At 41.7% G+C, this 17,730-nt stretch overlaps 1 protein-coding gene across 1 annotated transcript in view; it reads left to right on the top strand.

Moving 5' to 3' along the window:
- RECQL (RecQ like helicase) overlaps positions 1 to 17,171 on the top strand; it is a 28,779-nt gene extending 11,608 nt beyond the window's left edge. The window contains exons 2-15 of the mRNA XM_072999730.2: positions 2,034 to 2,124; positions 2,756 to 2,950; positions 3,763 to 3,942; positions 5,207 to 5,313; positions 6,116 to 6,314; positions 6,893 to 7,059; positions 8,538 to 8,619; positions 8,784 to 8,932; positions 9,222 to 9,339; positions 9,436 to 9,574; positions 12,250 to 12,341; positions 14,020 to 14,236; positions 15,553 to 15,682; positions 16,781 to 17,171. Coding sequence (XP_072855831.2) covers positions 2,106 to 2,124; positions 2,756 to 2,950; positions 3,763 to 3,942; positions 5,207 to 5,313; positions 6,116 to 6,314; positions 6,893 to 7,059; positions 8,538 to 8,619; positions 8,784 to 8,932; positions 9,222 to 9,339; positions 9,436 to 9,574; positions 12,250 to 12,341; positions 14,020 to 14,236; positions 15,553 to 15,682; positions 16,781 to 16,957 — 1,971 coding nt within the window. The 5' untranslated portion in view covers positions 2,034 to 2,105 and the 3' untranslated portion in view covers positions 16,958 to 17,171. The remainder of the gene's footprint in view (positions 1 to 2,033; positions 2,125 to 2,755; positions 2,951 to 3,762; positions 3,943 to 5,206; positions 5,314 to 6,115; positions 6,315 to 6,892; positions 7,060 to 8,537; positions 8,620 to 8,783; positions 8,933 to 9,221; positions 9,340 to 9,435; positions 9,575 to 12,249; positions 12,342 to 14,019; positions 14,237 to 15,552; positions 15,683 to 16,780) is intronic.
- Positions 17,172 to 17,730: the final 559 nt, after the last annotated feature.

The following is a 17,730-nucleotide window of genomic DNA, read 5'->3' as shown; positions in this document are numbered from 1 at the left end:
TGCCTGGAGCTCTTCTGTCTTCCTGCTTGGCTGACCTGGAGTTAAAAATACAGTACTCTGAAAAAATTGCCATCAAGACCCACAGTTGATGATATTTCCATCTCTAGTCCAAATTAATTCAGAGTTAATTCTGAAGAAGTGAAATTTTGAGTTTTTGTTTTGTGTATTGGTATATCTCTGCTGCTCAGCTCTCAAATAATATTTTATGGGTTGTAGCTCCTAAGATAACATAAAGCTTGCCTTTCTTTTGTTACGCTTTATAGTAATTTATATATAATGTGCCTTTACAAGTGTCTGCATTTTTACAGTTTGGGTTACTGAAAATATCTAAGTTAGTCACAATAAAAGAAGTGTAATAGCCACTCTTCCGAAAGCTGAATATCCCATTTGCATCCAACCTGTACACTCTCTATTTCTTTCTATCACAGTCAAAGGGATCTTTGGCTACTACTCATTGCATTATTTCACTTTGCAGCAGATAACTGTATAGCCTGCCTGTGACTTTTAATGTAAGATATTTATTTATTTACTTAATTTATTTATATCCTGCCCATCTAGACTGAAGTCTACTCTGGGCAGCTAACAACAGGTTCACAACAAATTCATAAAGTATACGGACACCTATGGTTGTTGTGGGTATTCCGGGCTCTTTAGCCATGTTCTGAAGGTTGTTCTTCCTAACCTTTCGCCAGTCTCTGTGGCCGGCATCTTCAGAGGACACACTTCTTTCTTATTCCTTTTTATAGCTCTTATAAAATGGACTTTAGCTTATTATGAATACTACTTTGATCTTTACATTTTTCAGCTTATTAGAACCAGCCTAATTTTTATCTGATGCAATAATGTTTAAGGTGACAGTTTTTGGGGGACTTGGAGATGCACGGTAAGACATATGCAGTAGGCGTAGAAATAATCAAGGTAATTGTGTGCCATCAAGTTATTTCCCTCTTGGGGCAACTATCCGGGGCTTGTCAAAGTGTAAAGTGCATGGGAATGTTTTAACATTCCCTCCTTCTCATGGCACTCTGGGAATGTTCAGCCTGATTGATGCTGCACAAATGGTGGGGAATATAACCCTATCAGCCACACACTGAATGATCTCAGCTGGCTCCTTCCAGGAGGTGTATTGCGGGTTTGAACTCTTGGTTTCTAGCTGATTGATGTATAGTGGGCTCTATGTTGGAATGACAGTACCAGACAACTGCTCCTTTAAAAAAAAAAAATGGAGAGTTGGCTGCTGCATCTGTTTCTTCGTCCTCACATCCTTGATTTTAAGTGAAACCTTTATGAGTTTCTAAAAGAGTTTACTTAGTACACCACACCAGGTCAATACCTTATTTCTGTCTTTAAAGTGCAGACTATTCAAACATTGGGGATATCAGTGAAAAGAGGATTACTGTATTGGAGATGGAGACAATTTGAACAAGAAGACTGTGGAAAATATTGACAGGATTAAATGATTTCTCTTTTAAGTGTGGTTTAAATCACATACAGCCTGTAAACCACTCTCCTCTTGCACAGCAGCCCTGAGAGCTACTTTAATCCACGAGATTGCGACTGGTTCAAGATGATAAATACTCTTATGCCTATTGACCCTCTGAATTTAACAGGTAGTAAGCATGCTTTGCACTACAGTTTTGATGATCCTTATGGAGGAGTAGGGGGTTGGACCTGGGCGCCTTCATTTTGAAGTCTGACCATCTATCCACCATCTTTCTCCAGAATATGAAAGACTAGGAATTCCATGGAATTCAGAGGTGTTGAGTAATGTCAGTTGAGTTGGTCATGGCCATGGAACAGGGATGGGCAACATGCAGTTCTCCAGGTGCTGTTAGACTGCAGCTCACATCAGCCATAGCTAGCATGGTCAGCAGTGAGAACCTTGGTTGAAGAATGCTTGGAAGGCATTGTATTTTGCAGTTTGTATGTTGCAGAGAGATTAAAATATTCCTGATGATTAGTCTTTGGTGTTTCTGCAGAGGTTATTTGTCTCCTTACAATTTTTTGACTTTCCTCTTCTCTTACCTTCCAAGGTTGTTGTAGGAAGTAATGGTAAAGCACTGCAATACTGATGTATCAGGGGAGATGCCTTCTTGGTTTTGAAGATGACGACAACTCTTTCAGGTAACCGTATCTTTTTCTACTCTCTATTCAACATCTAGTTGCCTGGATAATTCAGTGATTTAGAGGCTGGGAGTTCAATTCCAGCCAGTTGTGGTCTTGGGCAAGCTGCATAGTCCCATGGTGCCTCCATAAGAAGAAGGGGATGGCAAACCACATCTGAGTAGTCTCTATCTGGCAAACCCTAAAAAGAGTTGCCATAAGTTAGAGTTGATGTGATGGCATGTAATTATTATTATTATTATTCAACATCAGCAATAATCCATGTGATCTGCAAGAAAAGAAATGAAAGAAACATTGTATGCAAAAATGATTTGCTGATTTCTGGTGTTAGGCAAAACTGCTGAATGTGAAGCAGTAAAATAAAAAGATTTGGGTGTGGAAATCTCATCAGAAGCTTACAAAAACATGCTAAATCACATGGAACATCTTCTTTCTCTTCAAAGAGAGAGTGGGAATATAGGAAGGAGAGTTGAGTAAGAGACCTGGCTGGCCCAAGGAAGACTTTCCTCATTAGAGGGAGGGAATGAGGAAAGAGTTCAAGGAGATTGTGTATTGAATTCTATGTGGATTAAAAAAAACAGAAGTTTTTAAAAAAGATGTTGGGATATATGTTGTTTTTTTCTTACTTCAGTGCTGCAAGAAGAACTGGCCTCTGTGGACAGTGAGCTGCAGGCATTGGAGATCCAGATTCAAGAACTTCTGGAACACCAGCAGGATCTTCAGCAGAAGAAGGTGGTTCTGACAAAGAAGATAAAACAATTTTCAGATGCAGGGAGTGGGAGCAGCAAAGATACTGATTCAGCAGTGGAAGACTGGAACAAGGAAGGTCTGTAAGATCACATTTGTTCATTATTGTAGACCTGTGCTGTAGCCTAAGCTGTTAAACAATACAGTAGGACTACAGTAGAGTATAGTAGTACAGCTGTTGAAACATATTGAGTGTTAAGTTTCTAGCATGGGGGTGTCTAATCATTAGATATTGCATGTGTAGGGGGTAAAGATGCCTTTTGTCACTTCTTATATTTTCATGGTTTTTAATTTAAATGAGAGGAAACCACCAGAGTTACTGTGGTTGCAAAATAAATGTTCTGCATGGGTATTGCTCAAACTCCTTTAGCTTCAAATACATTGGAATTTCAGTAAAACATCTTCCCTACTACATCCAACTACTATAAAAATTAACTTTGGCCAGAAATGGCCAGTGGTTTACCCTCCACCCATCTGTGTCTTACTAGAAGGTAAAAGGAATTTTTGATGTTAGCCCATTTTTTCACATTGGATTTTAGGTTGTAAAAGGAACTGCCGAAATGAGTGTTTGTGCCAGACCTCTCAAGAGAGGCTTAGTTTGATAATCGTGGATGCTTGATTTCATCCCACAATGAAGATAGTGGTGGGCTGAAGAGAAGACACATGACTTCTCATCCCTCTTCTCTGTCTATAGGGTTGATGTAGTCGTCCATCATGGGTCCATGTGCATTCATGCTGCCAAATGTGTACAGTTTTGGGAACTGAAAGGTTACTTGGGGAGGGTTGCTTCATTGCTACCCTTTTGTGGAAATCATGTCCTTTAGCTAACAATGTTGCTGTATTCAAATGATTCCCAGGATTGTTTCTGTGTGTACTTCTTCCTTTTTGCAGATTTCCCATGGTCCGCTGGGATCAGAGATGCATTGCAAAAAAACTTCAAGCTCAAAAAATTTCGGCCTTTGCAATTGGAAACCATCAATGTTACAATGGCAGGAAGAGATGTATTCCTTGTCATGCCTACTGGGGGTGGAAAGAGCCTGTGTTACCAGCTACCAGCTCTGTGTTCTGATGGTATGTACTCATGTTTTAGAAGCAAAACAATAATGGGTATGTTTAGAGTTCTCAAAAGAGAAAAAAAGTTTTCTTCATCTTTCAGTTTGAATATTTCTGTCCATCATGTTGAGAATTTTGATTATAACATATATTCTCATAACATCAGCAGGGTAAGGAGATATTGATTAGAAGAGATACTTATGACACTATGACACTGAGTAAAACCAACAACTTATTCTATTTACACACACACACACACACATACAGAGAGAGAGAGAGAGAGAGAAGAGACATTCCTCTGGCAGCATAACATGACATGAAGCAACACACAGTATAGGAAAAAATAATCTGACTTACAGCAGATAAAGACGTTCATTTTACACGTGACTTACGTACAGTTCTGTGACCCATCAGAAAATACATTACTGCATTTTCTGTTACACAAAGTTTCATCATGTACACTCCCAACTGAAATTTGGCTGGCACCCTCGCTGGGTGTATTCAAAAGCCAGTTAAAAACTTGGCTATTCAAGCAGGCCTTCCCTCCAGTCAATTAAGTGATTTCTATTTTTTTCTCTTTTCTCCTTGAGTCATGCCATCTTAGTATTGTGTTGTTTGGAACTAATTGTTATAATTGTATTTTTGATGATTTTATACATGTCATACTGTTGTGTTTTTATCTATGTAAGCCGCCCCGAGTAGACATTGTCTAGAGGGGCGGGGCAATAAATAAAATAAAATAAAATAAAATAAAATAAAAAGAAGCAGCAGCAAAAGTACCAGCCCGGGAGGACATTGCCTAGTGTATACCTCTGTGCACTCTTCTGGCCTTGATTTGGTACAAAAAAGAGGGTGAAGTTCTCGATGCATGCTTAAATAATGCAGAACATATTTTATAAAGTCAGCTCTTGATAATATCTTGTTTAAGGTAGTTTCCTCTTCTATCTAGCCCTCCCTGTAGCCCTTCTCACCCTTTGAGGCTAGGTCAGCTTTTCATGGTGATCACAGTTTTACTATATGGTTGGGATTCATGATTAGTACTAACTGCAGCCTCAGATGTTCCTAATGTGCTGTGCCTCTAGCACCACCTCTGTCCGAAGAGGCTACACTCTGGGCATTCCTTTGTCCTGGAGCACGAGGTTCTAGGTTGTGAACACTCTTCGTTTTTGTATTACCTTTCCTTCTGCAATACTGTTCTTTTCCTGCTAAATTATCATGTGCTGAAGTCCAAAGTGGTGATACCTTCTGAACAATTAAAGCAAAGGATTTTGTTCTGTTTCAGGCTTCACACTTGTGATCTGTCCTCTGATCTCACTTATGGAAGATCAGTTAATGATGTTGGAACAGCTGGAAATTTCTGCAACTTTACTAAATGCCTCGAGTAGCAAGGTATTATCGGAGTACCAAGAAGGGTGGCTAGTTGCAGATTATATATAATCAGCTCACATAGATAAATGTAAACAATTATTATAATCAGCTCACATAGAGAAATGTAAACAATTATGTATTTCCTGGAAGCATGCAATTAGTGGTTTATAGTACATTTTCTTATATTGTTTGCACATTTATCCCACTTGTTGGTGAACCGGAACATGGTTTGAGGATAGGTGTTTGCCACCATCATGATGACAAAGTCAGATACTTTCTTAATGGTGACAGGGAAATGAACTACCCTAGAATATGTTTGTTTAGATATGACTAAATTCTTGAAGTATTTGCAGTACAGTAGGACCCCCATATTCATGGGGGATCAGTTCTAAGCCCCTCTACGGATGCTGAAAAATGCAGATTATATCAAATGCTATTATAATAGTAAATGCTATACATAATTTCTGCCTCTCTAGTGTCCAGTTCTGGTAACTTTATTATTAGAAATATATATATATCTAGGATATTTCTTTTAATATTTTTAATAATTTCAGAGTGCAGATAAATGAATCAGCGGATACTGACCCTGAAAATAAGCGGCGGGGGGGGGGGGGGCTACTTTCTTGCTTCATGTAGAGGTTCTTTGCTGAGACATGATTCTGCATTTGACCATCAGCTAGCAGAGTATTGAGTACCCCATGAGTTGTTTAATTTGAGAAGCAGTATCATAATTTTCCTTCTCAATTTTGTTGTGATTATGTGTTACCACTTTTTATGCCTTTAGTATATGGCACATGTCACATTTTGTCTCCTTCCCAAATAGGAACACGTGAAATGGGTCCATACAGAAATGCTGTCTCGCAGTTCACAGCTAAAACTCATCTATGTGACCCCAGAGAAGATCGCAAAGAGCAAAATGTTTATGTCCAAACTGGAAAAAGCTTATCAAGGAGGAAGGCTTACACGCATTGCGGTGGATGAGGTTCACTGCTGCAGCCAGTGGGGGCATGACTTCAGGCCCGGTATGTCTCTCAAGAAGGCGGAGTTTTCACTGTTCTCATTGCAGTTGTTTCTCCTTTCCTGACAGTAAATGTGTAGTCCAGGACCTTTTTTTAAAAAAAATGCAGTCCCCAGCATTGTAGAGAGGGCTGGGATTTAAACCCAGGTTGTGAGCAGAGTTTTGGCTGCAACACAGCAGTTTAACCACTGTGCCACGAGGCTCCTTACGGTTTCGTTGAGCAGTCTTCAACCTTTTCACTGTCAAAACATCCTTTCCACATGAACTTGGTCATTCTGAAAATCCCTCTGGGTGCCAAATGATTTTGGCTTCTGTGAATTGGGAGTGAAACTTCAGTCAGACCAAACACTCCACGGATACTGTTCACAGATCACAGGGGTGAGCAAATCAATTGTATTCAGGAAGTTCCCTGGGGCCTCGTGTTGAAAGCCATTTATTTTTGCCCTACTGAGATTTGGTTTGTTAGGCAGTTCTGAAATATTTTGCCACATACACACACCGGATATATAGGGGCGATCATGTTACATTACAGGTTTGCATTTATGTGCAATGCTTCTGCTTTTATCGTTCCCTGTCATCTAGATTACAAGTTGCTTGGCATCTTAAAACGACAATTTCCCAATGCACCATTGATCGGTTTGACAGCTACTGCCACCAGCCACGTTCTGCGTGATGCTCAGAAAATTCTTTGTGTTTTGAACTGCATCACTTTCACAGCCTCGTTTAATCGACCCAACTTGTTTTATGAGGTATCCCCGTTAAGTCTGCGTTTTCTTCCAGAAGTCAGTCTGTGTCAAGAATAGTTGAAAAGCAGAATGTCCAGGCTAATGTACTAACAAGCTAACAATATATGGGATTTAAATTGGGTTGGCCCAACACAATCACAGTGTATGTCCAGTACCAGTGTGTGGGAAGTGCCTGCTCAAGGCTGTTAGTTGTTATCTGTTACAGTGAGAGCAAACACTCCTGGCAGAGAAGCAGCAGCTCCCAGCGGTCAGGTGACTTCTCATTCTGCCTTTCTGCTTAGAGTTAGAGCAGAAGTTCAAAGACTTTCTCCAGCCAATCCTATTGGTGATTAAGTAACTAGTGTCCTATCCGAATTCTCACAACATACATGTAACTCTTGCTGTATTAATAAAAAGGGTTCTCAAGGCGTTGCCTGGGGGCTCTGCTGGATCGGATATCTGCTTGTCTACTTCTTTGCAATTGCTTTCATATTGTTCTGTGATCACCCATATTATTAGCCTTTCTTTGTTCCATGATCACCTACACCACTCTGTTCCATCCCCTGCAGCAGCATTTATGGCAGTGCTTCTCAACCTTAGTTTCCCATACATTCTTGGACTACAACTCCCTTGCCACCAGTGCTAGTGGTGAAGGCTTCTGGGAGTTGCAGTCCAAGAATGTCTGGGAACCCAAAGTTATAAGCCACTGATCTGTGGCATCAAAACACTCCTCCAATGTGTTTTCCGTCCTTCTAGAAGTTTTTTTGGTACTGTACCTGGGCAGCTCCAAGAACAGAAAGGGATGATTGATATTTGTGGAAGCAGCAGATTCTGGCAAATTAAACTGTTGGATCCTTGCTCATGTATTTCTTCGGGAGAATTCCTAGATTCTGTATCTTAAGAGTATGGCATTTCAAATCTGGGCATCAGCTACAAAATATATCCCTTTGTATGCTATTTTTATTAGATGTATACCGAGCATTAGGTTAAGGTGGTCACAACAGTTCTTATGAGTAAGCTCTTTCTACTTATATTTCATCTTAGGAACAACCTCTTGATTTTATTTTTTGAGAATACCAATTTATATAGCAATTAGTTCCCTTTGGATGCTGAAAAACGTTTCTTTTAATTCTGTTTTTAAAGTTGTAAATATTTAGATGATCTTTTTAATTACTATTATCTGTTTTATAAACTTCGTAATTTTTTCTGTTTTTAGTCTAACTTGTTTAATCATTGTGAGCCGCCTTGTGTCTCCTCACTGGAAGAAAGGCAGCCTAAAAATAAAACAAGTTGTGATTACAGCTGGAATTTGGAAAAGTTATTGACTGTGTTAGCGGAAACATTTTGTAAGCTGTAGTTCAAAAAAGCAATTTTGCAAGTTTTGGTGGGTATATACAGAAGGATATGTTCTGTTAAAAAAACTCAAGTTAAAAAGGTAGATTTCTGAAAAAGATCAGCATGTGGGCACAACATTTTAAATAACTTTTTAAAATATGTTTTAGGTCCGACAAAAGCCATCAACTGCTCAGAATTTCATTGAGGACATTGTTAAACTCATCAGTGGAAGATACAAAGGCCTTTCAGGTGAATAAAAAAGAAAATAAGTGCTGACTTGTAAAAGCATGGTAGTACCTGTAGGAGACTACCCCAGAGTCTTGCCAAGACCTGCTTAAATACAGTTGTATGTTATATGGCTTAGCAAACCTGTTCTTTCATTTCATCAGTCTGTAATCATTTTGTTGGTACAGGAATTATCTACTGCTTTTCCCAGAAGGATGCAGAACAAGTCACCATGAATTTACAAAAACTGGGGATTAAAGCAGGAACTTACCATGCGAACATGGAACCAAAAGATAAGAGCAAGGTTCACAAGCGCTGGTCTGCCAACGAAATCCAGGTGAATTCTGTAATTGTACGTCTTAACTGTTAGAGCAGTACAACAATGGAACCAACTACCTTGGGAGGTGGTGAACACTCCTGTTCAGGGAGCATTCAAGAGGAAATTGAACAATTATCTGTCAAATCTGCTTGAATTTGGATTTCTGCACTGAGCAGTGAGGTGGACTCTGGCCTTATTGGCCCCTTCCAACTCAATGATTCTATGACTGTGTGATACTCCGTGCCGGTTTCTTGATGCTTGTTCAGGTTTCTTGGTTGTTATCTTTGTTGATCTCCATTTCTTCTAGGTTGTAGTGGCCACTGTTGCTTTTGGCATGGGAATTGATAAACCTGATGTGAGATTCGTGATCCATCATTCAATGAGCAAATCCATGGAGAATTATTACCAGGAGAGCGGACGTGCAGGTATAAGACGAGGCTAGATTCTGGGGTAAATGTTCCTTGGTTTCCTAAGAGTGGCAGAAATAAAAAAACATCTGATATGTAAAAATATCATTCTAGGTCGGGATGACCAGAAAGCCGACTGCATCTTATATTATGGTTTTGGGGACATATTCAGGATCAGCACAATGGTGGTGATGGAAAATGTAGGGCAACAGAAACTCTACAACATGGTTTCTTACTGCCACAATATGAGCAGGCAAGTTATCCTCTGTGTTAGTGTGTTGAACTGTTACTGCGTTTATTGAACTTATTGTAATGATGAGGCTAGCAAGTAGAGCATTACGTCAAATGCCAAAGGGAAGATTTTTTGTGAATATTTGTGTTACACGAAACTCTGAAGGACAGCACATCAGATCAAGTTAAAATGACTAGATGGAGGCCATTGTAGTTTAGACACAACACATCTCATTGCAAAAGTTAATGCTAGGAACAGTGGGAAACTGTAGATAATGTTACATGAGGCAGTTTTTTTCCTCCAATAAAAGAGACCGGAAATTTCATTTGCAAGACCTATAAAGGTAAAGGTTCCCCTTGACATTTAGTCTAGTTGTGTCTGACTCTAGGGGGTGGTGCTCATCCCTGTTTCCAAGCCGTAGAGCCAGCGTTTGTCTGTAAACAGTTTCCATGGTCATGTGGCCAGCGCAACTAGTAAGACCTATAAAGGTCCTTTAATGACAGGACCTTTTGAAAGTCACTAATAGCTTTCACCATAAGACAAAATGACCTGGTGGCATTTAGTAACAACAGTAAATTAAACCTGGGTAAGGATAACAAGGGTCGTGGTGGTGCTGTGGGCTAAACCACAGAAGCCTGTGCTGCAGGGTTAGAAGACCAGCAGTCGTAAGATTGAATCCATGCAATGGAGTGAGCTCCCGTCGCTTGTCCCAGCTCCCGCCAACTTAGCGGTTCGAAAGCATGCAAATGCAAGTAGATAAATAGGGACCACCTCGGTGGGAAGGTAACAGCGTTCCGTGTCTAAGTCGCCCTGGCCATGTGACCGTGGAAGATTGTCTTCGGACAAAACGCTGGCTCTATGGCTTGGAAACGGGGATGAGCACCGCCCCCTAGAGTCGAACACGACTGGACAAAAATTGTCAAGGGGAACCTTTACCTTTACTTTTACCTTTTACTAAGGATAACAAAGAGCTGTTGGTTTAGGTATTTGGCTGGGGAGCCAGAGGTTGGACGTTCAGTTCCTCACTGTGCCTCCTGCAAGTAGAACCAGCCTGTGTAGCCTTGAGCAAGCTGCACAGTGCCAGTAAAACTCTACCTAGAAAAGCCTGGAAAGGGTCACCATAAGTCAATTGACTTGACAGCGCACAGTTATTAAGGATAAAAAAGTAAGGGGTGGGAAAGGAAGTACTTTGTGTTCATGATGCTCTCCCTGATTTGCAAACCCATTCCTGGCAGAGAGCCAGGGTTACATCTACGCCAGATTAGTGTGTAATTTGAAAAAAAAAACCCTACTCTTTTCCTAGTTAAACAAGTTTGTCACTTCTGCAAGGTTGTAGAAAGTCAGTTGATCAGCATAATCCTATATAGGGGTATGTATGTAGAGAACTGGGATCTTGTTCTTTCAAATCTATCAGCCCATGACCGATCCATGGAATTCAGGTACACACGTTGAATTGCTGAAGGTTAGGGTATTCCGGGAAAACCTAGGTATATGTAAAAGCCTGTTGAAATAAATGAATTTAATTTCTATGTGACTTTGCTCTGGATACAATTCATTGGCCAAAATCCTCTTGCAGAGTTACACTGGCACAACACAAGTGACAAATTGCCTTAAGGTAAGAAATCACTGTAGATATTATCTGTTGCATGCAGAGTCATGTGACTTGGCATGCAACTGATAATGTCTATAGTGAATTCTTAAAGTGGGACAACTTGCTTTCAAAGGTTATGCTGTTTGCATAGCTATGGAAGACAATCTTGTCTTTCATCCATTCAGTTACTAAATATAGCTCATGGGTTATGGAGGGTGAGTACCATATGGTACATCCTCTAGGCAGTGCGGGGTACCCAATGTGGGGTGGCGGATTAAGGCTCTAGAGCAGGGGTGTCCAACCTTTCACCTTCCCTGGGCCACATTAGAAGATGAAAATTTGGTTTGGGCTGCATGGGGGGGCAGCCCTAGCTGTCCTCCGCAGCCCCGCTTCAAGCGCGCTTACCAGCAGCTGCGATCTCAGACAGCAGAGGCTACCAGCTTCGACTCCAGTGGCTTTATGGGGCCGGGAGGGGGTCCACCTATTGACAGGGACGGCGCAATGCAGTCACGCAGTGCCCCTGTCCCTTCCCCTCCCACTCCTTCCTTTCTTCCCTCTCTCACCCCCCTACCATTGTGACATGCCCTGGCCGCATTCTAGCCGCAAGCGCCGGCAGTGTAACTAGAAACTTTGGAATTTCATTAAAAATAGAAAAATTGCACTGGGCCACATTACGAGCCGACCTGGGCCGCATGCGGCCCTTGGGCCGCGGGTTGGACAAGACTGCTCTAGAGATTTGTGGAAACTCACAGAGGGAGTGGAACTGGTAAAGCCACCCCTTAAATATCTCAGTCATCTTGAAAGCTTTATTTAGGTCACTCTAAATCAGTTCCAACTTGATGGCTCATCACTAACTGTAGGCAGTATGGCAGCTGCTTGGGGACAGAAATGATATAGTCCTTCTACATTTGGCCTTATTAGACATCCAGCTCGCTATTGTGGGATAGGAATACCTTTGCTTAGTCCAGCAACTCTAATCGTGTTCTTTGAACTTTTACCTTGTTCTGGGTCCATTCTTCTCCAGTGCGTACAAGCTTTTAGCCTGGGTGTGTCTGTATAAACATACATGTGTTTCCTCCATGACTTAAGCATTTTGTGTCTGCAGGTGTCGGCGCGTCCTGATAGCACATCATTTTGACGAGGCTTGGGATTCTGCCAACTGTAACAAGATGTGTGACAATTGCTGTCGAGAGGAGAGTAAGTGAAAACACAGCCAACTGGACCGAGAGCTTCCGGGTTCTGCCAGAAGGTCTGAAGCAAATCGAGCTGTCTCTGTCCCAGGGTAGCTTTTGACCATGTAAACTGCCTTTAGAGTAGAGTGGTAGAGAAGATTGCAGATGTGGTCTGTGTGCCAGCTGTGCTGTGCTAACCATCAGCTGCTTGCGCAGCTGCCCAGATTGATGAGAGGGAGCAGCAGGTGCATTCTTCCTCGTTTCTCTGATTGACTATCTCGTTTGCTCCAGGACTGTCCCGTATGGGTGGCCTGCTGCGCCCACTGGTGATCAGCTGGTACAGTTCCTCCTCCCACACAATTTCATCTCTTGTTTGATATGTGTGCCGACCAGTTTCCTCCCAAATTAATGCATTTTATAAAGTAGAGGCATGTAGTAAGGAATGGTTTGGAAGAAGACTGTAAAGTGGCAACTGTAGTGCTTAGTGGTTTAGGTGTCTGGCTGTGGAGGCAGAAGTTGGGAGTTGGGAGCATTGAGCACAGTGCTTGTAGCACAGTGATTAAGCTGCAGTAGTGCAGTCAAGACTCTGCTCACAACTTGAGTTCAATCCCAAAAGGTTCAGGTATTAATTCGAGCTTGACTCGGCTTTCCATCCTTCTGAGGTTGGTAAATAAGCACTCCGCTCTCTGGGTGGGGTGCGGCGTGTGCAATGTCTAGCCTGCATAATTATTTTGTAAACTGCCCACAGAGCGCTTTAAGCACTGTGAGCGGTATATAAGCAACATATTTTGCTTTTGTATCCAAAGTGCTAAGGGCAAATTCTGGAGTGATGTTTAATGCTATCACCTGGATATCATCAGGGTAGGATGATATTCAAGGTGTGGGAACAGAGGAGTGCATCCTATGTGCCAGGTTTCCCTGTTGCATTTGGGTGTGCAGTTTGGTGGTGTGAACAATATGGTGGGATGAGCTTCAAGATCCAGAAATGTTCCTTAATGGAACTGATTGCTGCCTTTGGAGTAGAGATCGGATTGGAGGTTTGTGCTGGTTTGTAAGCGCAGCGGCACAGGTGCCGCATGCTTCCTTTGCCCGCCTCCCTGGCTGGATTCCCCCGCTTACCAACCGGTGTGTGCTTCTGTCCTCCTCCTCTTCGGCTGTTCAGCCAGTCCCAGCAGGAACATGGGCTTCCCTGCTCTTGGCTGATCACCCACTCAGACAAGGAGGCAGCACAGGCAAGCCCTTGCTCCTGCCGGGGACTGGCTGAACAGCCGAAGAGAGGAAGGAGAGAGGGGCACACTCCGGTTGATGAGTGGGGCATTGGCCGGGGAGGCAGGGGAAAGAAATGCCCATCTCTGCTTCGGAGTCTGGAAAAAATTGTCTTATAGATATGCTAGTAATTCCACAACTTGTTAAGCTGTTGTTACTTCTGTTCATACCAGAGGAGACCTCTCTGCTGTGCAGGCCTCCTGGTGTGATCCGCTTCTTTCAGTTTGATTTTCTGCTTGTAGTATTCCTTTAGTTTGATGCTCTGCTTGTAGCATACGCAGGTCAAGCTGTCTATTACAGGAGCTAGTAAGTGGAAGACCCCAGGATGGAGGGTGGCTTTGGTGACTCTCTTTATCCCTCTCATCTCATACTGGTAGCAAGTAATATCTGGTGTCTTTTGTTCTTCCATCTCTCTGCCATCCCCAAATGATGATCAGCGTGTGAGAAGATGGACGTGACCGGCCACTGTAGGGATCTCATCAAGATTTTAAAGCATGGAGATCAGAAGAAGGAGAAATTCACTCCTCTAAAACTGATTGATGCCTGGCTAGGAAAAGGTTTATCAAAAATGGGAATAGAGATTGTCATTCCCAAGCTTGCTCGTGAGATGTTGGAGAGGATTGTGGCTCACTTAATACTACAACAGTACTTGAAGTAAGTACAGAACCAGGGGCTCTTTCGGCCCTGTTCAAGCATTATCTACATGGCCTTGGGGGGGCTGCATGTGGGGAGAAGGCTGTCATTGCTTATTTATTTATTTATTTATTTATTTATTTATTTATTTATTTATTTATTTATTTATTTATTTATTTATTTATTTATTTATTTATTTATTTATTTATTTATTTATTTATTTTATTTATATTCCACCTATCTGGTCGGGTCAGGACCACTCTAGGTGGCTAACAACATAAATAATACAATCAAATTAATATAAGAAACAATTATTAAGTGGTAAGACATTACACAAGGTGGGAGGAACAATAAGAGAGGAAAAAAGGTGTTAAGGGGCATCAGGGATTATCTGATGGGAAGGCCTGCTAATACGGACACAGCTTCGTTCACCTCCACAACTACTCACCCCCAGTTCCTCCTCTTGGTATATTGCACAGCAAGGTCTCAAGAGACGTCCTGCTGCTGTTCACATGGAGGCCAGTAGAATACTTCATGTAGTTGGGAAAATTACGATAAATCAAGTGAATGTGAGTAGAGTAGCTTTTCAGTTCTTGATCTGTCAAGTGTGACCATAGCACAGGTAACTGAGCGACAGGTGTCCCCAGCCCCTTTACCTTTACTCACCCAGGGTACTCATCTGTTGTCTTGTGTAATCCTTGAGAATCAGCACAGTATTAATCCTCTCTACATTCACCAAGGAAATGCCTTTACAGTGGTGCCTCGCTTAACAACGATAATCCGTTCCAGGAAAATCGTCGTTATGCGAAAACATCGTAAAACGAAATAAAAAACCCCATTGAAACGCATTGAAACCCATTCAATGCGTGCCAGTGGGGTAAAAACTCACCCTCCAGCAAAGATCCTTCATATGGCGGCCATTTTCGCTGCCTGTATAGTGAGGAATCCGTCCCTAAACATAGCGGGGAGCCATTTTAAGCACCCGGTGGCCATTTTGAAACTGCCGATCAGCTGTTAAAAAAAACATTGTTTTGCGAAGAATCGGTTCCCAAAGCAGGGAACCGATCATCGCAAAGCGAAAAAGCCCTATTTAGACCATCGTTTTACAGCGATAGTCGTCCAGCGATTTCGCCGTAATGCGGGGCAATCGTTAAGCGAGGCACCACTGTATGTATTACTTGGTTCAGCAGTAAATACCGAAAGGGAAGGGTCTTGGTTTTGCCTTCTGTTGCCACCATTAAAGGTCTATAGAGATTTCTTTGTGTTCCCATTCTGCTTCCCTTCTTTTCCTCAATCTCCCTTTCGTACAAACAGGCTTTCTTTCTTTTTTTTTGCAGGGAAGACTTCAGCTTTACAGCATTTACTACAATCTCCTACATAAAGCTTGGGCCGCGGGCTGATCTTCTAAAAAATGAGGGTCATATGATCACTATGCAAGTCTTAACATGCAGAAACAGTTTTGCTAAAGTAAGTTTTTTTTATATGTGATTTTTTTTCTGTATGAGATTTTGTCATTGTTATCAAATAACATTAAGTTTGGTGGGTACTTTTCTTCCTTTGAATTCTTATGTAATGAAATCAACTCTTTTATTTGTACAGAGTTAGGTCTAACTTGCCTATCTTACAAGGTTTGCTTCTCATGCATACACCCTATAGAGACAAATTAGATTCATACTTATTCTTAGCTCAGCTATCTTTTCAGGAATATCAAAGTAATAATTCTCTAATCAGCAATTTTGTGTATTAGTACTGATTATAATGTTGAATCCCTGGGGTATTGCAAAGGCCAAAATCCTCTTGCATAAAATTATGACCATGCAACCTGATGATGTCATCAGATGCCGATGGTTCTGTTGCTGGGATTGGAACTGTTAGCAGCATTTGGGGGGCTTTACAGCATCCTCCACTGCCCCCAAGGTTTCCCTGGGTCACAAAGGAGCCTTAGAACCTGGTGCTGGGGGTGGGTGGGATAGGAAACCCAATGACTGATAAAAGCTGCAACTGACGATGTCATCAGTTTGCACTGGCATAACTTTATGCAAGAGGATTTTGTCTAAAAAGATAAAACATACATTCTGTCATAGCAGGAATTTTACTTCCAAACAATAATGTGAACAGCGCTCTCTCACATCTTTGCTTGACTATGGACTCAAGGGCCATCTTGGTTCTTTTGCACCGTTGATGAAAGTCGATCACTTCTGTGAACAGCCGAGTGTAGCTTAGTTGAAGTGGCAGATATCAGAGTTTTCAGACTCTGAATTGATTAAATGAATTTATAAATAGGTTGTGATCTCTTCTTAGTGGATCTTGCAGCCTTTAAAGTGGCCTAATAGAGGGACCATATAAAATACATATTTGAAATGTGTAAGCATCCCCAATGTGTATGTTCTGTCTGAAGGAGTAGCATCTCCTGCTCTTTACAGACATGGGACGGTGGCGAGACTGTGAATGTCACAATGTCATGTGACTAGAAAAGAGATTCAGATCAGCACTGCTCATGTACTGTATTTCAGGTGATACTTAGTTTGGGCTGGAGAATATTAACAGAAACTGTTTGATTGGCAGATCAGATCACCTCCAGCATCGAGTCCAGGGAACTTGGGAGGAAAGAAAAGGAAAGATAAACATAAAAACCAGGAAGGGGAGAGGAAGAGGTCTCTCTCAGACAACCACATCAAAATCAAAAGAGCTAGAACTGAGACAAATGAAGAAGAGGATGAACCAGTGATCATAGAAGATTAAGAAGCTGAAACACAGTTTCAGGAGTTAAAACATGCCTGCATGTTTCAGTGATGTGGACAGTGTTTTGAAATGACTGTGTTTGGCATTTTGTCATAATGGAAAGGTAGGTGAGCTTGGTTGCTATGAATTGGATTAAAAGTCTAGTTTAAATGTGGCTTGAATCTTAGTACATGGCAAGTATATCTTTGTTCCATAAAATCTTGCTTTTTTAAAATGTGTTGGTGTCTGATTTACAGCAGGCAGTTATCATTTTGCGCTACTGGATAGCTAAGTGGTTTAGGTATTGTGCTGCAGATCAAGAGTTTGGGAGTTCAGTTCCCCACTCAATGATCCACAGGGTCCCTTCCAGCTTTGCAGTTCTAAGATTATTGTTATATTGTCGGATTCAGTGTAGAAGTGGGACTTGACACCAGCCATGCAAAGGCCGGCCCAAAGAGGACTCTCTGAAGCATTTGAAAAGGAGTAACAATTTTTCTTGCAGGGCAAAAGCACAGCAGCACTGTTTAGTAAAATCGAAGCAAGCACAAAGATTGCACCCACTAATCTATGGCTTTAAACAGCAACTAGTTCTTATCGAAGGCTCTTCAAACATACTATGGCACACTTGATCACCCTATGGATTGCTCAAAGCCTCCGAGCTACAGACTCCTTTGAAACACACCACAATGCCATTGCCTAGTCCAGCAACCCCCTCCCCACCCCAAATGTGGTGCCTTCCAGACATTTTTGGACTAGTTTCCTTCAGCTCATGGCCAGTGATTTTTCTTCTGGCA

The sequence above is a fragment of the Pogona vitticeps genome, chromosome 5 (genome assembly GCF_051106095.1).
Source record: "Pogona vitticeps strain Pit_001003342236 chromosome 5, PviZW2.1, whole genome shotgun sequence".
Lineage (NCBI taxonomy): Eukaryota > Metazoa > Chordata > Lepidosauria > Squamata > Agamidae > Pogona > Pogona vitticeps.
This window is presented reverse-complemented; position numbering and strand designations above follow the sequence as displayed.